Here is a 27,535-nt window from a genome sequence, read left to right on the forward strand (position 1 = left end):
GGTTTGGGCCCTGTTTGGCATCCACGGCAGTGGTTTGAAAGAACTACAGCATCCAAGATGAGACCTGTAAAGAAGTCAATTACCGATCCCACTCCGATGTGTGATGTGTGACCCCGCTTATGCCATGTGCCATCGTACACTACGGTGACGTCCTTGCAGAAGCTGGGGTCCATTTCTTTATATGTTTTGATCACTGCTGTGGCAGAATCAGCATAAAACTTCTCCAAAGCGGTGGCCTCTGGCTTCCTGAATGTCTCTTTCAAGTGCTTTTGAAAAGTCTTGTGGTGAAGACCTCTGTAAGAGACGTTCATGGCAGCCCAAAAGTCATTAAGAGCTGTTTGCCCCTTGCCTATTTGCTTTATAGCCATTATGGCGCGGACATTTACATCGAAGGCCTGCGTGTCCTTTTTGCGGGGTGATGTCCATAATTTATCGACGGTGCCACAAGAGGCGCACACGACTTTAAGTTTTGTTGCAAGTCCAAGCTTGGTGCTCTCTCGGACAGTCATAGCACCTTTCAAACATTCTTTGCACACTGTGCGGCTGAGCACGACGTTAAAGATGTTCATTTGAACGAGCGAAAAATGTTCGCCCTCACTTGTCACTGCAGGTGCAAGAGCCGGCTGCATCAGTTGAAATTTCTTCTGCGTCGCCGGCGTAGACTGGAGTTCAGCACGAACGGCGTCACGACGTTTTGCATTCGCATCGATTTCTTCCTTCGTTAGGAAACGCGTCCGCAGATGAAGCGACGGTCCACTCACGCTCGATGGCGGCACCGATTCAGACGAAGTGCTGGGTCCGGCGATATCAGAAGCACTCGGTGTCACACTGGATGGCATCGATTCGGAGCACGTGTCGAGCCCGGCGATCTCGGAAACACTCGCTGCATTTGCGGCTCCAGCCACACTCGATGTGTCGGATTCTCGACTGGCGACAGCCGACAACACAGTTGCGTCGCTGCAAGCGTCTACGCAGTCGGCACCCGCAGCAGAATAGCGGAATTTCGATGATCGTACAAGCCGCATAGCGCGCCTCCGCGCACCGGACTTCCGCACTGACTTCGGCTTCGTTGCCGGCATCGCCCGCAACAACAAAGACGAAAGGCACAGAACTAGTGCAAAAAGAAAAAAAAAACGAGAGAAAATGATCGAAAAGATAGCACAAGGCGAAGAGCGGCTCGTAAGCAGAAGTCTGTCGAGGCGGACGGAGCAGAGAGCAACAACGAAGCGAGCGTGCTGGACGCGCCATCGAGAGGAGCGACCGCCCCCGCTGCTGCACAGCAGCCAATGGCGGGCACGCTTTCTCCCGCGAGATATGAATGCGCTGCTCTAGCCAATCAGCGCTCCGCATCGCATCGCGGGAAAACGCCAATAGCGTCTCAACTGTGCTGCCGACGCCATTTTGCAAGGCGGCGAACGAGAGAGAAAGAATTCACGGTCAAAACAACACCAAGATGGCGCGGGACGACCGCATGGTCCGGGAATGGCGCGCGCGCGAAGTTTGGTTTAATTTCGGGATTTGCGCCTGTTTTGGATGCCACGGCGGCCTCGAAAATAGTATTTTTTTTGCACTTTGCGGTTGAATTAGGTGCTGATAATTAAAGAATAGGTAGTTTATGAGACATACAACCCAAAAATGTGGTTTTTCAATTTTCGCGATTTTTCGGTTTTCAAGGGCTGCGTCCCTTCTTAAGACACTTTCAACCTATATCTCTAAAAAAAAAACTGGGGAGAATCATTCTGTAAAACAGTCAAGAAGAGCTGCACAACCATTGCAATGGCTGGGGAAAAGTTTCTCAGGTGCAAGCGAGTTCTTTAGAAAAGCGCCGACGTTCTCATATGCTCTACATTTTGGCATGGGTGGCCTGTAGTCACCTACAACTTCGGTATAGCGCTTCAGGTGCTCCCACATTGCCAGGGCTCCCTCCAGTACTGGCACATTTTCGACATAACAGTGGGATACAAAAGGAAGTAGGAACAGCTAACTACCTCTCTCTTTTATGAGAACAAATCGAAAATGAGTCTTCCACGTGGAAGCCCAATATTATTTAAACCGAAAGACACAATGCGCCACAGATTCTGTGTGCACGCAGCACTCGCTCCGATGGATCGCAGCGCTGCCCGCAGATGCATAACACCGTAGACATGGCCTAGCTCAAGATGATGCAGAGATGGCAGACTAGCGAGATATAGGGACCGTAGCCAGACCAAGCAATGTGCCTTGGATTAGATTCTGTCTGGCTGTGCTATTTAAAAGCGAAACTCCTGGACGCCTTTTAGTTGGCAGAGTTTGTTTTCATGGTCATTCGTTCAAGGGACTTTGAAACGAGCTGGACTTACAGAGATACGTCATTATTTTTTTCTAGAGGAACAAATACCACAGCATTTTCAAGGATTACAAGTACGCTAGTATTCAAGGAGTTTCAAGGGCTCTTGAACTTATATTGTCAATATCAAGGGTATTGCAGAATGTCGAAGGGCTGTGTGAACCCTGCTTCGATATGCCTGCTAAATTTCATTACTCTAGGTCAACAAACAAAAAGTATGCCTGCCAGATTTTATATTACTTTAGGTCAACACACACAAGAGGTTTTTTTGTTGTTGTTTTTTTCGTACGAACTCAAATTAAACTACCAGAGAATGCAAATGACAGCATACATGTTTGAAAAAGGCTGTAGTGAAGTTGCCTCCTTCAATGGCCAAGTCACCAAGCATCCTCTTCTGGTTCGCTTTCTTCAGGATGTTCTCTTCAACGGTTCTTTCACTTATTAACCTGAGCATAAAAAGACACACACAGACGCACAGTTACTCATAGTTTCAGATGCAGGGTTTCTGAAAAAGAAAAAGAAAAAAAAGCCAGCCATGTTAATGCACTAAAATAAATATAAATATTAAAAACACGTTGCTATACCCAAAATCAGTATTCTATCATTTGCCAGTCAAACATGAGACCACAAAGCATTGAATACAATAAAACCTCGCTAATTTGAACTCGGATAATTTGGAATTTTGGTTAATTCAAAGAACTTCTGCGGTCCCGTGTTTTTCAATGCAAATTTTACCAGATTATTTGAACAGCCTGCGGGGTTTCATTAGGATAATTCGTAATTCCCGCCAGCAGCGACAAACATGACACGGCCTTCCGGCGACGCTTATCTCGAAGGTCATAATAGTTGGAGTGCCGAAAACGTGTTAGAATGCATTTTCCGTTTCATGTTTTCCACGTTTGCGTTTTTTTCACGTTTTACCAATTTTCACGCATTCCGTTTGGCGTTTTTCACGTAGCTCGCATGCTTCCGACCATTAGCCTTGTTTACTACCTCCTATGCCTGCTTGTGTCACGTGCGAAGTCCTGACCACTTTTAAGACCCACGATGCCGAAGTACACGATGCTGACGCTGCGGTATAAGGTGTCCCTGATCGAGGAGGCTGAGAAGCCGACGTGCACGAAGAACCAACTCGCCGAAAAGCAAAACATGCCCTTCTCGACGCTCTCAACCATTTTGAAGAAGAAAGAAAATTTGCTTGAGGCATATGGGACAACACATTCGTCAAGGCGATCAAGGATTCGCTTCCCCATGTACCCGGACGTTGACGTCGATTTGGTGAAGTGGCTGCAGTACGCAAATGCAGCTTATCATCCCGTGAACGGCACCGTTCTTCGGGAGAAGGCCAATGACCTGGAACTGCACCTTGGCCATGAAGGCTTCAAGTGCAGTAATGGTTGGTTCGCGCGATTGAAAAAGCGAAATAACCTTACATACTTGACCACGTGCAAGGAAAGCTGCAGCGCCGACACGAACGTCATTGACGACTGGCAGATGCGTACGCTGGCACCGCTGCTTCAGAAGTTTGGCGAGAACGATGCCTATAACTTCGATGAGGCAGCCTTGTTCTACAAGATACTTCCCATGAAAACATTTGCTGCCTAGGACACCACTATCTTGAGGAGAAAGCAGCCCTAGGAGAGAATATCTATTCTGTTCGGTGCGAACATGTTTGGAAGGGGCAAGCTTCCACTGCTCGTAATCGGCCGATCAAGTAAGCCTAGGTGCTTTAAGAAGGCACGCCTTCCTCCGAGGGATGTTGTTACGTACAGACATAAAGAAAAAACCTGGATGACGGCAGCGATATTTGAGGAATATGTGACCGGAAGTTTGCCACCAAAGACCGGAAAGTTATTGATAATTGCCCGGACAACGGGGAGGACATCGGAGACCTGGAAGCCGTCATGATCGTCTTCCTCCCGGCAAATACTACAGCCATATCACAGCCAATTGACCAAGGGGTGATCCTGCAAACGAGGAAGATTTACCGCCACCACCTATTGAAGCAAAGTTCTGCTTTGCTATGAAAACGGGAAGCAATACCACATTGATCTGCTTGGTGCGATTAGTTTAATTGCCTTTGCCTGAAAGGAGTTGGAGCCAAAGGTGATCAAGCGCTGCTTTGAACACGCTGGGTTCTGAAAACGAGGTGGCGTAGATCTTGATGAAGATTGCAGCTCGTCCAGCCTAGACGACGAGAGAGACTAGATGTGCGCCTGGATCACTGACTCCGGCGACGGGGAGGGACTAGGCTTCGTGGAGTATTCCAGTGTTGAAGCGGGTGTACAAACATCATACGCTGATCTGCACGAGGAGGTCACCGACAGTGGGCAAGTCGGCGATTATGGCGACAATAACGAGCCCGCCCGTGCGCCCACTTTGGCCTCAGTTGTCGATGCCATGAACACCTTCCGCAGCTTTGTCAAGTCCAGTGGTGGTGACAGTGAAATGCCGACTATTGTGAGCAGGTTTGAGAACATGTCACTTGGGGCGGCATACTACCACAATAAGCAATCCAGTATCACAGATTATGTCAAATAACCTTTTTCTTGCAAAAAAATATGTGATTTGATTATGTAGTGCTTGTTTGCTTCTTTTTTTTCTTCATTCAAATTAATTTGAAAATTCGCTCAATTCGAAGAATTTTTGCGGTCCGGCGGCCTTCGAATTATCATCGAGGTTTTACTGTACTTACAAATTAAACCTTTTACTTTATTGATAAAGCATGTTTCAGCTTACAACTGATACTGTTATCATTGCATTTACGTATACTAGTAAGCGAGCATCATTTCCCTGTAGTTCTAAAGAAGGCTGTTCAACAGTCAAAAACTATCCAAAAAGTACTCAATGTTCAATTTACATTACCTCTTTACACTATTTGATTCAATTATGATGTGGCCTCGAAAATCGCTATTCACGCGACCCCACAACTAATTCACTGAACAAATGCCCTGCCTCATATAATGCTCCTGCCGAGTTGCGCACCCTCATACGTTCAATGGCTAAGTGAGAGCACACCAGACGCAACCAACTTGCCTGTAGATGTGGACGTCTCGCGTCTGGCCAATGCGGTGGCACCTGTCCTGAGCCTGCGCGTCCATGGTGGGGTTCCAGTCAGAGTCGTAGAAGACCACCGTGTCGGCCCCAGTCAGGTTGACGCCGATACCCCCTGACCGAGTGGACAGGATGAAACAGAAGATTCGCCGGTCGGCGTTGAAGCGCTCCATGAGGGCCTGGCGTTGATCCACGCGCGTGCTGCCATCCAGCCGCAGGTACGTGTGGCCATGGTAGTTGAGAAACTGCTCGAGCACGTCCAGCATGCGAGTCATCTGGGTGAAGATGAGCACCCGGTGCTGGCCTCCGCGCAGCTGCCACAGGAGCTTGTCCAGGACTTGGAGCTTACCTACAACCCGGCAGGGTTATGTGGACACTTATACTGGTGTGGCCCAGCCACTTGTCATCGCGATCAGGACACGTCCAGATTAGATTTCTTGGTAGCAATAAAGAATGGTCACTGCTGCACGGCCCAAATTAATTTATATTGAATATGGCATGGTCGTCAGACAGATTGCAATCGAATTGCAAGTGAAAGTTATTGTACAGCAGCAGCACTAATCATGATCATAAGTGCCTGCATAACAACAGTACAGTCAAATCTCGTAATAGTTAACTCAGATCAGCATTTTCTTTAAAGGGCCAGTAAACAGGCTCAGACTTTTTTTTACACCCCCATACAAGCTCGGCAATTCGTAGATTAGACCGCAGCGATCACGTTTTCATAATATTACAGCACTGCACGCAGAGCAGAGCCTCTATTTCGAAAAACCATTCCCGCGCATCTTTCCTATGCCCGACCGACCCCCTTGTACGCGCAGTGACGTCAACTCAGCGATCGCCGATGCGACATAGCACGCAGCTCACCGATTGGTCTAAATCAGGTGTGAAAAAACTGTAGTGAAGTCAACGTCAGTTCCTGTTCCCACCCACAGCTATGAAACTGCCCCTTGTTTCTTGGCACTGCGGTAAAAGACCTGCCTCGCAGTTGTCGCGCGCACGTGTACACTTCTCGCTCAACTACAGCGCCTGTGCGCGCGTACGAACGTACTTCGCCCTTGACATCAGCAACACGGGTAAAAAGCGTTGCTCTGTCATCGGTTGCAAATCAAGCGACTGGGCAGCGGAGAAGTATCAGCACCGGATGCCTCACGATGGGGCCCTGCGCCAAAGTTGCTAAAGTGGCACACGTTGCCAAAGTAGCAACGTGACACCACTTTAGCAACATGGTGTCACGTTGACAAAGTGAGCAGAGTCACGACGATGGGCTACGCCTTCCCCTTCATGGAAGAGAGAAGGGGGCAAAGCCGCGCGAAAATATGAAACCAGCATAGACCAATGTTCTAACCCCTGTAACTTCCATAATATAGCACGTATTTGCAAAACTCTTGCGGCAGCTATTCGCAAAGAAAACTGCACATATATCTCTTTCTAAAATTTTTGGGCCCTCAGGGCTGCTTACTGGCCCTTTAAAATCAACAGTAAAACCCGTCAATTATGAACTTGAAAGTGCCACCATAAATGGGCTTTATGTCTGTAGTTCGCTGTAGAGCACTCACGGGCCAATTTGTCTTGCCCGACCCGGCCCAGCCCGAAAACTTCATTCACCGGCCCACCTGAGCCTAGCCCAATGTTTTACAATATAGACCGTACCCGGTCAGGGCCCGAAAGGTTTAGGGCCCGGCCCGTTTCAGCCAGTCATGCCTTGAACATTAAAGAGGCCCTGTCAACTTTTCAGTGATTGTTAAAATACCTGCCTCCCACAAGATATATTCTAGTGAGTGTTTTGGAACTTGTTTCAGTGTCATGACTTTCATTGGTATATTCTGCATACTTTCGATTAATTACTCCCATAACGATTTAGCAAAATAATTTCAGTTAATATAAAATATAATTTTAGTCATACCTGGTTGTCTTATGTATGCAGTACTAACCACACAATCTTATTTTTGCATTTCAAAAAAAGAATACAAAATATATTGCCCCCGTCAAGTGAAGCAAATTGCCGACATACAGCTGGGGCTACTGAATAAAAGTAACATGTCTCCTGCAAACGTCATTTATATTAAGCCATGCAATAATAAATAAAAACATTCTCTGACTACTTCTGGGAAGAATACACCAGGCTGGGCAGCGTTACATAAAATAAAGCTGTCGCGTCGACTCTTCGTCTGTCTCCATGATACTGTTTTAGCACTCAAAACAAAAAGGTTATTTTCCCCACCCTTTTTCCCGGAGTCGCTGCTTCATGGCGCACGTGTCTTGCAAATAAGCCGCATTCAGGAGTGACAACCATCGACCGGTAGGTGGCGTTGTACTCGCGAGCGTTTATCGAGCGGGCTTCTTCGGCGGGTGGCGATTGGCGCGAACCGTTCTTTTACACTAGGTCTGTGGTGCCCAGCACCGCGGGTCCTAATGATGATTGATGTTTTAATAATTTGGCTGACGATATCGTCAATCTAAAAGTAGTTAAATACAGTAGACTCTCGGTAAACGAAACCTGAAGGGACCAGGAAAATATGTTCCATTTAACAGGAGTTCCATTTACTGAGAGGTGAACATAAGTGCAGAATACAAGCCCGAAACGAAGTGTTGCAGAAGATATAGTTCCGTTTGAGCAGTACAGTTGAGCCCCACTACAGCGAAACTGACAAGGCGCGGAAAAAATTTCGTTGTATTGAAATCGAAAAAAATATTGCTGATCTGAGCAAGCAAAACAAAGGAATATTTATCTTAAAATTCAAAAAATGCCTGCTGCTTCCTATTCTTTCCCAGCAGCGTCACGACGTGATTCTCACGCGTGCATAGCAAGGCCATGGTGAAAATCATGCTGAAACAACGCCTAAAACTGCTTTCGTGAACAAATTAAACAGTTGCATTAACACGTCAATACCAGCAGCTGTCCACTGTCAAAAGTATCCGACAACGCCTAGATAGAGGACGGGTATTGTGGAGTGGCGACTTTTGCATTACTCTATGCCATTCTTATCATCCATCACTTGCGACTAGCTGATTTTGTTGATAATGCAAATGAGCAGCAGCTCTGATTAGGTACTACACTGGCCAAGCGTGAATAAATTATAAGAATCGGAATCGGAAAAGGCATCGTGCCGCGGTTGCACCCAGCAGCTGCGAGAAGGAAACCATGAACTGAGCGACTCAGCTTCAGCTTCGGATCGCCTGCGGCTCAAAAGAGAGCCAGTGGCAAAACAAAAGCAGGGCAGTCTAATTGCCATCACTATCAAGCAACGGCGGTGACCATGCTGGCTGAACAGCGGCGGTATAGCAGCGGTTTCTGGTGGTGTCAACGCGTGTTTTAGACATCGTTGACGCGTTTTCAGGCTCTGAAAATGCATCTAAATGTTTAAGAGTGCGTTTACTGCATAGCAATAAGTATCTGAGCCTGGAATTGCGTCATAAAATTTAGTTGAAGAGGGACAATCGAAGAAAAAGTGTTCGTTGTGGCGACAATATTTATGCATTGACTCCTATGAACTGCTGACAGGGAATCGTGAATTTTTTGTTGCAGCAGAAATTTCCTTGAAGTGGCGTTCGTTGTAGTGGAGTTCGACTGTAGTTCCGTTTAACAGATTTCCATTAACTGAGAGTCTACTGTAAATGTGTACTGTTTCAGCTCGTTTCGAACGCGTCTACAATGTCCGTTCACTCCAAGAACGTGGCACTCTCAACTTCAGACACTACAGGTTTTACGCCACAAAAGTTATCACTTCTCGCATTTATGGCTCCTTGTGTTTGAAGGCATTGTTGATTAATCGACGGTGGTTGCAGGTTGTCAAGAATGGCGTCAGAAAAGTTTGCCATGCAAAAGCTGACCACAAGTCTTCATGGTGCCTCTTGTTTCTTTTCGTCTTTTTTTTCTTCCCTCACTTCTGTTCTGCCAGTGAAGAAACGTCTCGAAAGTGAGTGACCATGCTCGCAACGTCCAAAATTTGCATGCGGTGCTCACCGCAATCTATGATATCTTCGTCACAAGTTAACTGCAGGGGAGCTCAGGCGAGTGCGCGCCTATCACATGCTGTAGAATGCTTGTGTCAACATTTTTTTCGCTTTGTATATGCCATATTTTTACCACGACTGCGTCACAAGTGTTTGTAGTAAAATTAGGAGGCTTTAAAAAATGTTCGCTGTATGTAGGCTTAGCATAGGAAAATTGTAAGTTAACTGAAATATGGTCGTTATAATTGATAGATTGTTATATCTGAGGTCGTTATAGGTGGGTTGGTACCAATGTTTCTCTGTTTATTGTAAAGAGTCAATTAATTGTTAGGGTTTACCATTCCGAAACCATGATGTGATTATGAAAGACGTCACAGTAGAGGGCTCCAGAAATTTCGGCTACCTGGGGTATTTTAGTGTGCACCTAAGCCTAAGCACAACAGCCTCAAGATTTTTCCCCTCCATCGAAAATGCAGCCACCGTGGCCAGAAAATGTAAGAAGTTACTCGCAGCGTTGTAAGCAATGCCCAGCTCCGTACGAGCCACATCTATCATCATCATCATAATCAGACCATCTAGTTGAAGAAATAAGCAAGCGATACAAAGGTCAACGTGTACCAGCATGTAATAAACCCTCAGCTGAGAGTCGTCACTGCCCATGTGCTTCATCTACAGTCTTGTACTGTATGTTTTACAGATCAATTCGAGTCTACGCTACACTTGAAAAGGCCTTCTTACCACAGTCGTACTGTATTAGCCGCAGCTCGGGAAACTGTGTCTGCAGGTTGCACATGACAGGGTGCAGGAACGCGCACCTAGGACCCAAGTCGTCCCTGAGTCTTTCCTCGAGGACCCTTTCAGCATTGATGGAGGACGGAGATGGATGTGACACGCACATCTCGATCCGCGGTGCAGTCACTTTGGGCACCGCAAAAACAAACCTGGAAACCAAAGAACAGAGGAAATTCGGCAAACTAAATTCTCTACGTGCTCCCATTTCCACAAAGACACTAAGTGGAACCAAGAAAGAAGCACTCAAGTTGCTGATGCAAAAGCCATGCATCCATCCCGATCACCCCCCCCCCCCCCCCCCGCCAATGAGACACGCTAAGACACTTTCTAATCTTTTCTGTGTGCCAACCAAGCCTCACCGCCAGACGGCACTGCTGGCGCTACTTCGCTGACCATAATGATGATGATTATGATCCCAAGCAACCACAGCATCACCTGCTGTTTGGGAGCTGTTAAACCTGTCTGCAAGACATGCGTACACCCCACGGCACAAACTTATTTTACAGTGGGAAGGGGGGGGGGGGGGATGTAGAACTTTTTCTAACAGTAACCGTATTTACCCGCGTAATCCTCGCACTCGCTTGATTCTCGCACCCCCCCCCCCATCGCCCAACAAAAATAAGATTTTTTTTTTCTGCAAGTAATTATCGCACCCCCGAAAATTGCCGCAGTAATGGCATGTGCTCGTTCCAGCCACTGATGATGATAGCGCATGCCATCTTGCACCACCTCTTAAGCATCAAGCGTACTATCATTGCATGAAGCTTCAATCCAATCCAAGCCAAGCCAAAGTGGCAAGTGCACGTTGTGGAGTGTTTTGAGCGAGGTTCTGTTTGTTGTGTCCGTAATGTTGTTATGCTAAGAGGTGATACGAAACCTACACGGCTGCTTTCAAGTTGAAAGTGATTGATCATGCACTGAACAATGGTATCAGGGCCGCGGGTAGGCCCTTCCGAGTCTACGAGTTCTGTGTGCACTACTGGAGACGGCATTTGAAAGCCACCAAGACGCGTAAGGCTTTTTGTGTGCGAATGGTAAACTTTATTGCGTCAGAAGGCAACTCCGGAAGATTCTATGTTAAATGGCCATCAACCTGACGCTGACGTCATACACTAACCTTTTGCGGGCTCCCATTGAGTGACGGACGCTAACGCTACGCCCGCAACGCCCACAAGCTTTGCGTGCGGAATTCATATTCTCAACTATTTGCTAGCGCCTTTTGTGTCTCAAATAAATCTTGCCTTATGTTGAACCTGTGGTTTTATTGTTGAGGTAAGTCCTAATCAGTACTCCTCAAAGCTTGAAATTAGTTGCTGGCGTGGGAATCTCGATTTGTGGCCATTTCGTTTTCTTTTTCGTTTTGTACGTTTTCGCACAAAATTTTCCCTGCGTAATTCTCACACCCCCCAAATTTGCATCGGTGTTCAGCTAAAAAAAAGTGCGAGAATTATGTGAGTAAGTACGGTATTCTGTTTACCAAGAGATGAACAGTTGTGCAGAATTCAAGTATGTAACCAATCATGTATGAAACCAAGTACGAAATGAAGTATGAGACAAGCTCAAAAAAGTACTCTCTGAGAGAAGTTACACACCTCTCAATCATGTCCCGGAGTTCATCGAGTAGCTGCGGCGGTGTGTGCACTATAGAGCGTAGGGTTCGCGTGTATCGCCATAGCTGTGTCTCGCCCTGGGACGGTGCATTGAGGCAGGCCACATATCCCGTTCCACCCCACGGGCTCCGCACCACAGGCCGCGTGTCGTGCACAACCGTCACTGCCTCCACCAGGTCCCGGCCATAGGTCGGGCAGGCCGCACAGCGCAACGCATTCGTGTGCCCCAGGAGTCGAAGCTTTTCACGCCGCTGCTGCCGCCGTCTGCTTTCAAGTGTGTCCTGTGGGGCAGCAAGAAGAGACGTTTTCTCAACTCGATTGGATGACAAAAGTAACCAAGACAATAAAGCAGGGGGGAACACTGGTCTTGTGATGAAAAAACGCCCAAAAAATTGATTTTTAAATTTCGTGGTTTTCATTTTCTTCATATCATCGCACGCCTGCCAGCGAAAAATCAGCTCGAAATTACCTATTGTTTAGCCCAAATAGATCGTATTTATGCATCACAGCACAACGTTTCGATTACGAAAACCCCGAAAAAGGCCCTGGCGACCATGCACGCGTGGCCGCTACCACACTCGTTCACCGCCATTCCTGAAAGTCTTGCAATCGGAATTGAGATGCCAAACCGTTCCGCACACTGTATAAATTCAGCAAACAGCGCAAGAAACGTGCCACGCAGCCCGAGGAGTCATCGAAGTTGACAGCACTTCGTTGCCAGCACTGCACAGCCGGCTATCGCCATCACAAAGCCCGGTGGTAACCCGACGCCATGAAGCGAAAGTGAGCACTGAAATTAAAATATTGCTGCCTATACTTTCATTTGGCCAGCTTTGCATGAGGTATTTTTCTGGCATGAATGCCTACATTTCCACTCGGCATATTCTGGGCTGCCGGGTTTTGAGCCTCGTTCGGAGCCGAGGCACTACATAGTCAAGCACATATCCCGAAAAAACCTCTATTCAAGAGGCCACTCCAATATGAGAGGTGTGTGCTCCTGTGTGCCAGCTTCCATCAAAAGAGACTGCAATATTTCCAGAGTTGCCAGAATTAAGGTCCTCTTAGAGGCTCTTCAGATGAGATTAGGAAGTTTGCGGGTATAAAGTGGCAGCAGCAAGCACAGGACCAAATTGCCTAGCGGAATATGGGAGAGGCCCTTGTCCTGCAGTGGATGTAGTCAGGCTGATGAAAATGATAGGCTCTTCAGTGTTGCGGAACATTTAGCCATATGGTCAGCACAACCTCTCATCGCTGCTGGCTGGAACTTTGTCTTCAGTAACTGCTGATAAGTCCTGATAGGAAGACCTCGGTGTGAAACGCCCATAGCGGCAAAGATGTCGTTCAGTGTTGTCTGCCCGTTTCCTGTGATCTGCACAGCATGTGCTGTGCGAACGTTGATCTCTGCACAGCACATGCTGTTCAAACAAGTTGCAGTTATTGTTACCAGCACCTCGTCCCAAACTCCATTTTGAGCCAACTTGCCCGCAGTTTCTGCACTGAAGCTTTAGCTTCATGGCAATGCTATACTCACGTGCGTCACGCGTTCGATAGTCGGCGGTCCCCGGCACACTCGGCAAGAACAACATTCGTGATGTAAGCTGTATCTCATGTCAAGGTCAACAATTCTAAGCAACGTAGCCGACCACCTTTTGGAGTCGCACTTGCTCGCGATAACACTCAATTTGGGATCAGTTGCCGAGATCGAGGAGAGTTCCGCTACTTTCTGTTGTGCACAACACTCGATGATATCCCGGGTCGATTTGGTAAAATATGTAGCGTCTATCTTCACACGGTCCGCTAGATCACACATACCTGCAGTAGGGGAGGCAGCGGTCGCAATCGCTGCCACGCTTTCTGCGGCATTGTTCAAGGTCGTAACCACAAGTGAAGACATTGCTTCCTGGCTGCTCGTTAGAGTATCACCGCGATCGCCGTCTTTACGTGTGTTGCACTGCTGCTTCATTGCGGCATCCTTTTTGCTCCTCTGCCGAGGTAATCAGAGATATCCGCGGACAACAGCGATAATTTATGGCAGTCTGGGCGCGCCACCACTGCAAGAAGCTGTAGTGATCGGTGGGCATCGGGCTGCTACATTGCGGCGTCTGCCCATCAACTGTCCCCCTCGGCTGTGCGAATTAGCCGCTGCTGACTGCAATGACTCCTGTGGGGTCTCGACATGGCAAGCGCCACGCCCTAGGAGTGAAAGGACACAGTAGACACACTCAGTACAAACCAAACAATAACACACATTTTGACTAGTTTATAACAACCATATCGTCCACCGAATCAATACATCAATCGTTAGCAACACACTAGGACATCCGTACACATTAGCATACACTCCATGACAAACACACAATAACATGACAAGCACGCAATAATAAGACAAACACACAATAACATGACAAGCACACAATAACAAGACAAACACACAATACATGACAAAAACAATAACACACCCAAGGCGACGTCACCAACGCTTGACTTACCACGAGGGCCCCCCGCGTGCACTGGGGACCTACACTGGGGACCGCGGTGCCGAGCACTGGGGACCTACGCTAGAGACAACCGTTCGCGGCAACTGCCACGCGCAGAAGAGACTCGCTGAACTCTCTCCCGCCACCAAGGCTTGCCTTCCACCAGGGGTCACCGCCGGCGCTACACCATGATGATGATAGCAGTGGTGATCAACGCGAACACGCCACCTTCCGCCCAGTAACTCAAAATGCCGCTTTTGGGCGAGACATGCACCACGCAGCGCAAACAACTTTACAGGAGGTGTCGGCACCCCCCCACTTTTTAGGCTGCATACACCCCCACACTTTTAGCACCCCACACTTTTAGCACCCCCACACAGCACCCCCACACTTTTAGGCTGCACTTTTTAGGCTGCATGGCAGGTTTTTTGCGCCACTTGCCGAATTTATGCAGCATGCGGAACTTACGAGCATGGTTTGGCATGTCTATTCCGATCGCGAAACTTTCAGGAATGGTGGTAAACAAGCGTGGTAGCGACCAGGCGCACATGTTGCCAGTGTTGTCAGTCCGCGCTCTCCAATCACAAGGCACCGTTCACTCGCATGATCGCTAAGGGCCAACGATACAGCGTGGTTCTTTCACTCCTGTTTGCCTGGCATCGCACGTTGGCAGCAGCATTGGAAGTTCGTTTTTGGCAAGAATACAAGCCAAAAGGATGCTCTTTCAAACGAGGCTAAGATGGCCGCATTCCAATGAGTGGTTAGCGTGAGACGAGCAAGGCAAAACAGGGCGGTTTTCGGCATTTTCGTAAATGAAACTATGTGCTGCGATGCATAAATACGATTTATTTGGGCTAAACGTCGTGTCATTTCAAGGTGACTTTTCGCTTGCAGGTACGTAATGATATGAAGAGAACAAAAATCACAAAATTAAAAAATCACTTTTTGTGGCTGATTTCTTTTTTTTTTCCCCCTCACCAAGACCAGTGTCCCCGCTTAAACCCCTCTACAAAGAGATGCACGTTCAAAAACAGACTTTGACCCTTATACAGTCAAACCTCACACTCAGGTTTATGAAAAGTAAGTGGCGAGAAACATACCGCCCAGAAAAACGTACAATCCAAATTCACAATAAACCTGTGCAGTTTATCTTGGTGATGATAACTAACACTGACACCGGCTTAAGGGGAGACACGGGTCTTTTAGAGCAAAAAATTGCCAAAAAATCAATTTTTCAAAATATTTTTTTTTGAAATCTCGACGTCCAAAAGAATCTATTGCCGGAATATTAAAGCGTTCCGATTAGTATTTATTTTGTTATTGCGTTCTAAGAAGACTTTCATGATCACTCTCGCTCGAAAACGCGCCCCCAGAACGGGCAATTTCAATGCCGTCGTCTGCGAAAACCGTTAGCCGCAGCACGGCCATTTTGGAATCATTTGAAAGCTAAATTCTTCAGCAATCCGGTTTTAGCGAGAAAACAACTCTAAGTCTGGCGACTATGGAGCTACACGCCACCGAAAAGGAGGGAATACTCGCACGGCATTGGCGCGTTTATACCACGTGGGGAAAATCCTGCTCTACGATTGGACGACCGAAAATTTCGTCTGCCCGACTGTGTGCAACAATGCGCGACTCCTTGTCACAAATTGTTCGGACGCGACGATGGCTGGCGGGCGACGCAAATTCGCGACAGCTCATGCCTACGGCAAAAAACGCAAGCGTCGGTCTCGGATACCTGAAGCAGCGTCGGGTGAATCGACGGCGACGAGCTCCGCGACATGCGTCAGCGAGTGTACGATATCTACCGAAGCTGCAGCCGCGCAAGCGATGCCTGTGGCCGACGACACGAGGACAACGCGTGTCGATACGCATTTTGTGACAGAAGCGGAAAAAGTGGCAATTGAGCATTGCGCGGAAGAGCAACGACAGAAGCTGTCTTCGTTATCAGCTACCCGCCGAAAGCGGTCGCTTATCGGAGATTCCCCGGAAGCGGGGGGGGTCCGGCACCGAGTTTACGCTGCTAAGCCTACCGCTGCTGAACCAACTGCTTCGATGCGCGAAATGCGAATTCTGCTCTGGCCCATTGAACGTTTCACGGGGCGACCGTGAGTACGGATTGGCAGTTAGAATAGTGGTGAACTGTGCCGTCTGCGGAGATGTCAGCGCCGGATGGAGCTCGCCGAGAGCAGGGGGGAATGCGACCTGCAACCCTTTCGAAGTGAATGTGCTTGCGGCTCGTGCAGTTATGAGCACGGGCAATGGGCAGACCGTGCTAAACGACATTTTTTCGGCCCTGAATGTGTCTCGTCGTGGAATGCACAACAAAACGTACCAAGACTACGTCAAAACCAAGATGAACCCTGCCGCGATGGACGCATCCGCGGGTATTATGAGCGAGTGCGCAACAGCTGTGAAGGCCATCTATTCTGAACTGAATTTCGGGAACCCCGGCAATATCGCAGTTTCCTATGACGGGACTTGGCTCACTCGTGGCCACTTGTCACACATTTGTGTGGGAACTGTAATAGAACTGTTTTCGGGCTATGTGTTGGACTTTAAAGTTCTCTCGAACTTCTGTTTGGGTTGCGAGATTGGCCCCAAGGACGACGACCCTCGATGCAGTGAGTGGCGAGCTCGGCACAAGTGCCAAAAAAACTCTTCGAGCAAGCCTGGCCAGATGGAGGTGGAGGCTGCCAAAATTCTGTTTCGCCGGTCCCTCGAAAAGCATGGATTCCACTATACAACGATGTTGTGCGATGGCGATAGCCGCCTTTCAACAGCCTTCAGGAGGAGCAAGTTTATGGCTTCGTGACTATCGAAAAGGAGGATTGCGTGAATCATATACATAAAAGGATGGGTGCTGCACTGAGACACCTCCTGCAGAAGAGCAAGGGGGAAGGTCGGCCAAGCCTAAGTGGCAAAGGAAAGCTCACTGCTGAGCTTGTAACGAAGCTTACAAATTATTATGGTTGGGCACTCAAGGCACACCAGGGAAACATCGATGAGATGGAGAATGCTGTCCTTGCCACTTACTATCATGTGACTTCTACTGATGCAAAGCCACAACATTCACGGTGCCCAAAGGGAGAAGACTCATGGTGTGCCCACAACAAGGCAGTGGCAAGGCAGCAGGCTCCTCCTAAGCATCGGTACAACCTCCCGGAATATGTTGCAGAAGCGCTCCTTCCAGTGTACACTCGCCTCTCAGATCGAAAGCTGTTGGAGCGCTGCCAAAGAGGCAAAACTCAAAACTCGAATGAGAGCCTCCATTCAGTGATCTGGTCGCTTGTACCGAAAACCAAGCACGCCTCGCTCTTCACAGTCGAAACTGCTGTTGCGGAAGCGGTTGCTCGGTTCAATGCTGGAAAGAAACGTGCTTCTGAGGCCATTTTGAAGGAGCTGCATTTGAACCAAGGCAACACAGATGTTGAAAGATGTCTGGAAAAGGACCAGCAGCAGCTAGCGGCATGTGACAAAAAGCATACCAGAGCAGAAGACTTCAAGAATGCCATGAAGAAGAGGCGTGTGAAAGAGAGTGATGGTGATTATGACCCTGGTGGCTTCTAGAGCAAAAAGGGCTCCCATCTGTTGCTTTTTTGGCAAGAATTAAACCTATATATAGTCTTCAAACTTCTTTTTGTGTTTTCTCAAAATCAGTTTTTTGCCTATGTGCTATACTGTTGCCCACAGTATCTTTTGATCTAGTGATCAGATTTCAACGATTCTTGTTGCAATTGACAGCTTACGAGTTCCTATACACAATAAGACTACTAAAATTTATATTTAGTCAAGAGAAAATTTTTTATGCGCTGATAAATCTCATGAAAATTCCCAAGTTCCCAACCATTATATTACATATGGCAATAACTTTTATAAAAATAGAGCTAAAATTACACTGATAGTATAGTTGTGATCCTTGATTATTCTAGACTATGTCCATATAAAGTGTTCAAAGATATTTAATGATTAAATTGCAGAATAATTGGGCAATCCAACTATTCATTATTTATTCAATATCTCTAAAACTACTTGAGATAAAAGAAAACGGATTGCATATATCTTCACAGCAGGTTAAAAGATACGTTGCCTGAAAATTTCATTTGAATACGATAATAAACAGAAAATTTTTTTAGAACACCAGTGTAAGGGGAGATGTGATTTTCCAAAGCCACATCTCCCCTTAAGGGGGGATGTGGCTTTGGAAAATCTACTTTCTCAAAACTTAGCAATGTTGATGAATATTGGCACAAATATTCAGCACGTCTTCCTAATGCTTCCACAAAAGTTTCTAACTAAGAAACTAAGAAAGAAAACTAAGAAAGTGTGTCGTGACATACATTGAAGTCTAAGGAATATGGCAAAAAAAAAACTGAATCAAGATAGGCCAAACGATTACGAAGAAAATAGCTGTGCAATATCAGCAGGTAGGCAAAAAAACACTTTTTAGAAAACGGCTCGAGAAGTTTTTCCTTCCCTCCACTTATCTAAAATGCACCGGACCATTGTTCTTGGTGTCTTTTGTGATGCGGGGCCTTGGGCGTTTGATGCTTGTTTTGATGCGCTTTTGATGCTTTTTTTTTTCCCGTAATTGATCCTTCTCTGCAGCTCTGTGAATGGGGTGCTTTACAGGTTTTAGGCCGAGCGATGCACAAAACTCTCGATAAGAATAGAAAGTGCCAGAGTTGTACTTGCAGATGGCCTCATTCACAGCCGTTTCAGCAGCAACCAACGAAGCATTTTGTTCTATAGAAAGAATATACCACATTACTGAATGGAGACTCTCAGCTGCGTTTTGGGTTTTCTTGCCTTGGCAACGACTTCGCAACTGAGGGTCAGAAAGGCGTTGGTAGACTGGCAGCAATGCAGCTGCAACATGTGCTGCCAGTTTATACTTGTGCGGTGGTGGAGCATTGCCCTCAGCTTCTGCAGCACGGTACTTGCACCAGCTCAGTGGTTCAGGCGGACACAGTTCATGGTGCAGCTCTTCATCTCTCGAGGTGATGTGATGAAACGTCGCCATTATGGCTCTTTGCATGTCATCAACTTCAGTGTTGTCACGGATGGCCATCCCATAATAATTCGTCAGTAGACCGGAGACACGGGTATGGGAGGCCGAAAATTTTGCGAAAAACCCATTTTTTTTTAAGTATTTTTTTTTCATAATCATTAAGGTCTAAGGAAGCTGTTCCTAAAATATTATAGCCCTGTAATGCATATTTGTCGAGTTATTGGGTCGCAAAGTCAGTTTGATGACCATTTTCGCTTCCGAAACCACCTCAAAAACGGTCGTATTCAACGCCGCAGCACGCGAGAACCGCACCAAGTAGCGCGGCCATTTTGGTCTCATTTTAAAGATGCATTTTTCTATTATCTGTTCCTAGCAGAAGAACGTTTTCGTCTAGCAACAACGCAGCTATCACGCATAAAGAAAAACTGAATACTCGCACATCATTGGTGCGTTTTTGTCACATGGGGCAGTTCCCGGTTTCTTATTGGACGCGAAGGGATTCGTCTGCCAGACAGCAGCGTGCAAGCCGCCATTTTGCGTAGAGGCCTAACAACGGCTGTGCATTCGGTGCAATGGCAGGTGGTCATCGGAAGTTCCGGAGTGCTCATGCGTTCGGAAAAAGGCGAAAACGGCGTCCGAGAGCCCGCACCTTATCACCAGCGAGATTTTCTGCCGGCGAGAACTCGGAAGAAGCAGGCTGTGCCAGCGCTATCACCACCGCGGCACCCGTGATCGCGGACGCCGTAGCCGCGTCCCAAGCTCACACGAGAGCTGTGCGCGTCGACACTCCCCTGGTTTCCGACGCTGAAAAAGTGGCCATCGAGTGTCGTGCGAGCGATGTTCTGCAAGATCTTTCATCGAAGTCTGCCACAAAACGCAAGCGGTCTTTTTTTCGAGACTCGGATTGAGCCGCAACGCCTGGTACGCCGTTCACCGTCGTTAGCTTAGAGTTGGTCAACGAACTTCTTCAGTGTATAAAGTGGGGTGTTTGTGGCGGGCCTAGCAGAATCTCCAAGGAAGATTGTGAATATCGCATAGCCGCAAAACTTGTTCTCACATGTGACGAGTGCGGTAAACTGAGGACCGTATGGAGCTCGCCGAGAGCAGGGGGGACGCAGCGCACGGCCCCTTCGAAATTAACGTGCTCTCGGTTCGCGCGGCAATGAGCACAGGAAACGGGCAAACTGCGCTCAACGATATTTTTTCCGCCCTACACACCAAGGCCTCCACACCAAGACATACCAGGATTATGTGAAATTGAAAATGAACCCTGCCACGCAGAAGGCTGCCGCGCGCGTTACCGACAACTGCGCGAGCACCGTGAAAACGATGTATTCTGAACTCAACTATGGAAATCTTGAAAATATCGCTGTTTCCTTTGATGGGACTTAACTGACCAGGGGCCACTCATCCCATATTTGTGCAGGGACCGTGATTGAACTATTCACTGGTTACATGCTCGACTTCGTCGTCCTATCAAACTTTTGTTTGGGCTGCCAGGTAGGGCCGAAGGAGGACAACCCAAGGTATGCCGAGTGGCTAGCTGGTCACACTTGCCAAAAGAATACTTCCAGTAAGCCAGGACAAATGGAGGTGGAAGCAGCACAAATTTTATTTGGCCGCTCATTGGAGAGGCATGGGCTCCGCTACACAACCATGTTGTGTGATGGAGACAGCCAGGCCTTCAACAGTCTGCAGGAGGCACAGGTATATGGCTTCATGCCAATAGAAAAAGAGGACTGTGTCAACCATGTGCATAGGCGCATGGGCACAGCACTTCGAAACCTCCTGCAAAAACAATGAGCCGAAGGAAAGCCAAGCCTTGGCGGCAAGGGCAAACTGACAGGCGAGCTGGTCACAAAGCTCACGCCATATTATGGATGGGCTTTACAAAGGAAGCAACCAAGGAAGCAACCAAGGAAGCATTACAACCAAGGAAGCATTGAGGCCATGAATAATGCTGTCTGGGCAACCTTTTATCACGTAGCATCTACTGATGCAAGCCCTCAGCACTCTCACTGCCCAACTGGTGAAGAGTCATGGTGCAAGTACAACAAGGCTGTTGCCCAGCAGGAGACTCCTCCGAATCATCGCTACAACCTGCTGGAGTATGTGGTTGATGCCTTGCGGCCTATTTACACGCGCCTCTCTGACAAGAAATTGCTGGAGCGTTGTCAGCGAGGCAAAACACAGAACCCAAACGAGAGCCTGCACTCCGTCATCTGGTCGCTCGTGTCCAAAAACAAACACGCGTCGCTTTTCACCGTTGAAGCTGCTGTGGCCGAAGCTGTCGCAAGGTTCAACGCCGCCATATTGAAGGAGCTGCATCTGCAGCAGAGTGTTGTGGCCGCTGAAAGATGCTCAGAAAAGGACAGTCGCCGACTAGTGGCATCGGAGAAGAAGCATGAGCATGCTGAAAACTTCAAGCATGCCATGAAAAGAAAGCGCACCAAGGAGAATGATGATGACTACATTCCTGGTGGCTTCTAACATGGTTAATACACCGATTCACACCTTTTCTTGTTAAATATAAGTGCTCAGCATGTTCCTAAACTTCTTTTCTCGTTTTCTCAAAACAACATTTTTCATCACACCCTAAGCCATTGCCCACAGTATCTTTTGATGTAGCAGTCGGATTTTGATAATTCTTGCAGCATTTGAAAGCTTATACAATGATTAGTGCAAGAAAACAAAAAAAAACGTAATATTTTTATTTACAATAGTGATTTAATTAGCAACAAACTTAAGCAACAGTTTCAGATTTCTAATGAGTATACTTGTTAAGGCCATAACTCTGGTACCAATGAAGCTAAAAATAAAATTATGGTTTTGTTGCACTTCCTGGCCTTCGTGGAATGCTGCCATATCAAAATTGTAGCAATATTTTATGAGGAAGATGTCAAAAGGCTGGGCAGAATGCAAGTTTATGTAACAGTCAATATTTAAAAATCTAAAAGTGATAGCAAAAAACTAATTGCATATTTGTTTTCAGCTGTGAAAAATACATGATGTATTACAATTTCAGCTGCAAATACTGAAAATTAAAAAAAAAATTTCAGACCAGAGTCTCCCCTTAATTCAGTTCTTGAGTCAGGCCGCCCTTTCCTCAATGGGTTGATTTTTCTTACTTCTGGCTACAAGTGTTCGCAGAGCTGAAACCATCCTTTTTTTACATGATTTATGCAATCTTCTTTTGCCAATGGAATGAAGCTGTATGTTCTTTCTTCAGAAAGAGCCAAGAAAGTACGATTGTCATCCCAAACAATGGATGTGTACCGGAGGTCGTTCTTCTCCAGCGACTTTCTGAACAAAATTAGTGCAGCCTCGACCTCCATTTGGCCTGAATTTATGTTGGGTGTTTTTTTTGACAAACATGGGCCTCTTTCCAATCCTTATAGCCCTCATTTTCTTTTGGCCCAAGTATGCAGCCATGGCATCTGTTGGAGAGAACACAGTCAAGCACCAAACCAGTGTAGAACTCGATAACTGTGCCTACACCGATTTGAGATGCACGACCACGTGTCATCCATGTCCCATCATACACTACTGTGACATTTTTTCTAAATGTCTGCTTCATTTGGCTGTAAACAGAGTGCACAGTTGTCCCAGAATCTGCAAAAACATTCGCTGCAGCCATTTCACAGGCAGATTTGAACTTTGATTTCAAATGTTTTTGAAAAGTTTTGTAGTGTAGGCCCTTATGCGTCACGTTCATTATAGACCAGAAGTCATTTAGACCAGTTGTGCCTTTGCCAGTGGTCTTGATGGCTTGCATAGCACGCATATTCACATCAAAATCCTTGCCCCCCTCCATTCTTGATGATCACCACTCGGTGGGCACAATGCCACAGCTATTGCAGTTCAATATCATTGGTGCTGCCAAACCATGCCTTGTCCCCAAATGAAGACTGAGTTTACACTGAAAGCATTTTGGGCACAAAACATCTTTATATAAGGCATTTACTGCTGCTAGCTGTGCAAGCAAAAAACTTTTCTGCCAGTTACACATCAGTGCATTGCTCATTCTCCCCAAAAGCTTCATTTTTCACTCAGTTGCCGAAACGATTTGAGCGAGGCTTTCACTGCCTCTGCGCGCTCACGAGAGGCTTGTGACGATATGTAAAGAGGCTCCAAGCGAGCTTGAATTGTACTGGCAGTTACTGATGGCAGTTCATCTATGCGCGCCCGCTGATCCGGAAAGTCGTTGACCGACAAGCATGGACACGCGAGCATGGCCACGTGTCCAAGAAGTCGTCGAGCGATGAGCACGGGCGCGGATCCGAGAAGTCGTCGACAGACGATCGCGGCCCTCGGTCCGAGAAGTCGTTGAGCGACAAGCACGGCCGCGGGTCCGAGAAGTCATCGACCGAAGATCATGGCAGCAGGACTGAGAAGTCGTCGAGCGAGGAGCACGACCGCGGGTCGGAGAAGTCGTCGAGCGACGAGCACGGCAGCGGGTCTGAGAAGTCGTCAAGCCACGATCGCGGCAGCGGGCCCAAGAAGTCGTCGAGCGACAACCGCGGCAGCGGGTCCGAGAAGTCGTCAGCTGACGACGATCGCGACCATGGGTCCGAGAAGTCGTCGACCGAGGAGTACAGAGCAAACGGCACCGTGTGAGCAACACGTTGAGCAGCAGAAGCAGCACTGGAAGCTGTCGATGTTTCTTTTTTTTTTCACGTTCGGATATTTGCGCTTATGACTTCCAAATTGATGAAATGTTCGGTATTTTCTCTTACACCGTGGCCGATTCATAATCGCTGACAAGAATCTACGGCAAAACCGTGTCGCCCACGACCGAAATATTTGCTCAGCGCTTCAATGGCGTGCTTGATGGCGCAAAAAGTAAACAGCGGGAGACGCGCGCATGTGAGAGGAGAATTTGAGCCGTTGCCAAGGAAAACTGTTCAGGAGACCAATGATGCTCTCGCGTTTGTGTCACGTGGCGCGCGCAGCCAGTCAGGCTTCAGCGTGGGACCTTCGGGACTTTGCTTTTTAGGCGTTTCTTTTCGCCTGCAGGCGGTGGCTGACGCGAGAAAATTGAAGCCAGAGGAACGCTCTCTCAGACGAGACAAAGATGGCGGCTCTCGGTAGCGCCGTTGCCATGTTATCGTGCCTTGAAAATCACGCTTTTTTCCCCCGACTTCCACGATTTTATGCAGCGCATTAGGTGACAATTTTTTTAAGCACTTCTACGCGGTTTTTCAGAATAATATTTTGGAATCTGAGAGATAACAGGTTACGGAAACTGAAAATCAGATTTTCAATAAATCGCTTTTTCCGGCCATTTTTTGCAATTCAAAAGCCGCGTCCCCACTTAAATGTACGAAACAGGAACGTACCAACGATGCTTCAGTTTTCCTGCACGCATCTCTGATAAGCAGGCTACAACATTCTCACTTTTTGATCCTCCTATATATCGATAAAGACACAATGGTGTTTCTTAGATGTTACATCAGTGCCTCTTATAGAGGGTTTCAGCTGTGCTGGATCAATATTTTCTTCTGAAGAACTTGCCAGGTAATATGGGCTTCTTTGGCTGGAAGACTCAGTTGTCGATGTAGCACCAGAAGACTTCACGGGAGCAACCACCGTCGTCTTGGCATTTACTGTAAAAGAGGAGACATGCATTTTTTAAAGGGCACATCACACACAAGAGTCAAGCACATCAAGAGCGTCCCATCATACTTCTACCTAAACAAGAACGAAGAGGAACAGGGAGGATCAGCTGCAGCTCTAATGGATTTCAATTTTATTAGGACAAAGCAAACACCTGTCACATAAAATGCAAGTTTAGTTGTAATCAAGCATTTCTCAGGTTCGACCTGATCTGTTCCTCCATTGAACAGTCGTACTGGTAAAGAGAACCGAGCTTTGCCCTTGCAAAATATGGCTTTTGCTAATAGTCTTCGTTAGTAATTTACACACAGAAAGGCAGGCAATGCCCTGTCACAGCATACGCAACACCTATGCTCGAGCAGGGCACATTGTTCTACCACTGCAACACAGATTCCCATGTATAACCCACCAGTTTTGGTCGCTCCCACGTGCGTCGTCTGACTGTTTGCAATTAGGGGTGCGACACGCAGGACTGGCTTGGCACCAACGGAAGTCGGGACCGGAGTTACAGCAGGACTGCCCGCAGCACTGGTCACCACTCGTCCCATCTGGCTCAGTGCTGCGATCAGAGTAGAACAAAGCAGTAACGTGTAAAGCATACAACTCGACACTGCTGGCCACTGAAGCGCCCACCCACCCTCGCACAGGTGCCACAAGCACAGTATATAAGAAAGTTCCTTTGATATTTTTTTTTCTCTTTCCGGGAAAATGTGTCCGGAACCGGAAAAATGTGACCCATTTAACAAGAGTTCCATTTACTAAGAGATAAACAGGGGTGCCGAATGCAGAGACCAAGTCAGGAATCTGACACATCGAGTGTGGATGGAGCCACAAAAGCACCGAGTGTTTTCGAGACCGTCAAACTCTGTATGTGCTCTGAAGCAGTGCTATCAAGCGCGACGCAGTGTGTTTCCGAGATCACTGAACCCGGTATTTCGATGCTTCGCACCTAAAACTAAATTACAAACTAAACCAAAAAAAAATGTAGACAAGGTGAGAGGAGAAAAAAGCAGGTAAAAACACTTCTAGCTATTCTGCTGAAGTTTTTAGATGAAAACACAAGTATTAAACTTTCTGGGCCCGTTTTCTTAGAATAGATTCCTTCGCTAGTTGTGGTAATGAAGAAAGCTAAAACTCAAAGACTGCTCATCAGTAATTTAAAAAAAGACTGCTTTGTAACACCCTGGAATATCTATCAAAAAATGACTACAACGAATTTCAGCTATCTACTATGTCTTGGGATTTCTCACGACTCTTCCTTGGGCTCCCAGTTAAACCTCAACAACTCTGGCAGTAAGAAACTCAGCTTTATAAAACCTTGCAGTTGCTCTAGTTGTAGTGTAGGGAACATGGCCTGAAAGATTCATCCAGATCTTTAAAAAAAAACAAAGAATTCATGCATTTTCATGAAGGTGAAACTTTGAAAGCCATTTTCCCTAAAGTGTGTTTTCGACATAGTGTTGCTTGTGAAAAGCGTAGCATGACAGTGCCTCGACCGATTTTGATGCTGCTTTGTTTTGTTTTTTTAATCCTTGAGACTTATTGACAGGATGGCATTATTTTTACCTTGTTTAGGGCCTATTGTTTTGTTTTTGTATGTGATAACTAGTGCACGAGAAGTTCTCATGCAATACGTGAAGCTCTTGGGGATGTTATTTGTAAGAAAACTAAAATGAATAGGCAATTTTAAATAATGCCATCTTGCATAGTGTTTATTTTTGAGTAAAGATCAAAACTATTTAGACCTTCCTGGCATGTTTTGTTACGATGCTAGGCTTTTCACCAGCAGGATATGTCCTCGGATTACGTAACATAGTGTAATTGAAAACTACTCGAGATATTGCAACAAAACTTCATATGTAGCTATTTGAGACACTCTTCAGTGTCCCTGCTAAATTTCATTACTCTAGGTCAATGAACAAAAAAGCTTTTTCAAGTGCCGCTTCTCCCCATGCACCTAGGACACGTTAGTGTGCACACAGATAGGGGCAACGGGAAAAAAATGCAAGACACGGCACTGTGCACATTTCATCTTTTGTACCCATCTGTGTGCGCTGTAACGTTTCCAAGATGCAATACTGTATTAACTAGCCCACCACGCCACCCTCATATTACGGGTATTTTTAAAAATTCTATCGCATAAGGCAGTGGTTCTCAAATGGAGGTCCGCAAAGCCATTTCTATGATCCGCAAAATCCTCACCTGCATTTTTCTTTAAGCGTGACTACGCCCCGTATTGATTAACTGTCCAAAATGAAGTGATGTGGCAAACTTATTTGATGTTTTTTTGGTAGCAATAAAAAGTAGGCTTGTGCGAATATTCGAATATCCAAATGAATGGTAGAGTATTCGCTTCAATTCAAATTTAAATTATTGAAAATTTCGAAGTATTCGCAGTGAACCAATAGATGTATGTTAATCCGCATGTAACAGCTTGTAAAGGTGGTTTTGCTGCAGTGTGGGAATGCTAAGCCTTGAAAGCACCCATCCAGGAGAAATCTGCTTCGCCGCGAAGCCCCACTGCAAATTTAAAGGGGCCCTGCAACTCTTTTTGAGCACAGTCAGAAAACGCTCCCGATCGATAGTCAAGGCTTCCGAGAACACGCGAGCCAAATATATAGCGCAGCACGCGATTTGCGATTAACAGTAAATTCTCAAAACCAGCTGAAAGTTGCTCTCTTCTCTCGGCAAA

General features: G+C 46.9%; 1 protein-coding gene across 6 annotated transcripts in view; it reads right to left on the minus strand.

The window, feature by feature from the left end:
* Positions 1 to 27,535, minus strand: part of dom (domino helicase) — a 182,152-nt gene that overhangs the window by 80,733 nt on the left and 73,884 nt on the right. For all 6 annotated transcript variants that reach the window (XM_075889020.1, XM_075889019.1, XM_075889017.1 and 3 more), the window contains exons 18-23: positions 25,253 to 25,402; positions 24,742 to 24,833; positions 11,722 to 12,020; positions 10,076 to 10,278; positions 5,363 to 5,729; positions 2,658 to 2,772 (exon numbers count right to left, since the gene is read on the minus strand). In XM_075889020.1, coding sequence (XP_075745135.1) covers positions 2,658 to 2,772; positions 5,363 to 5,729; positions 10,076 to 10,278; positions 11,722 to 12,020; positions 24,742 to 24,833; positions 25,253 to 25,402 — 1,226 coding nt within the window. The remainder of the gene's footprint in view (positions 1 to 2,657; positions 2,773 to 5,362; positions 5,730 to 10,075; positions 10,279 to 11,721; positions 12,021 to 24,741; positions 24,834 to 25,252; positions 25,403 to 27,535) is intronic.

This window comes from Rhipicephalus microplus, chromosome 3 (genome assembly GCF_043290135.1).
Source record: "Rhipicephalus microplus isolate Deutch F79 chromosome 3, USDA_Rmic, whole genome shotgun sequence".
NCBI classification, from domain to species: Eukaryota; Metazoa; Arthropoda; class Arachnida; order Ixodida; family Ixodidae; genus Rhipicephalus; species Rhipicephalus microplus.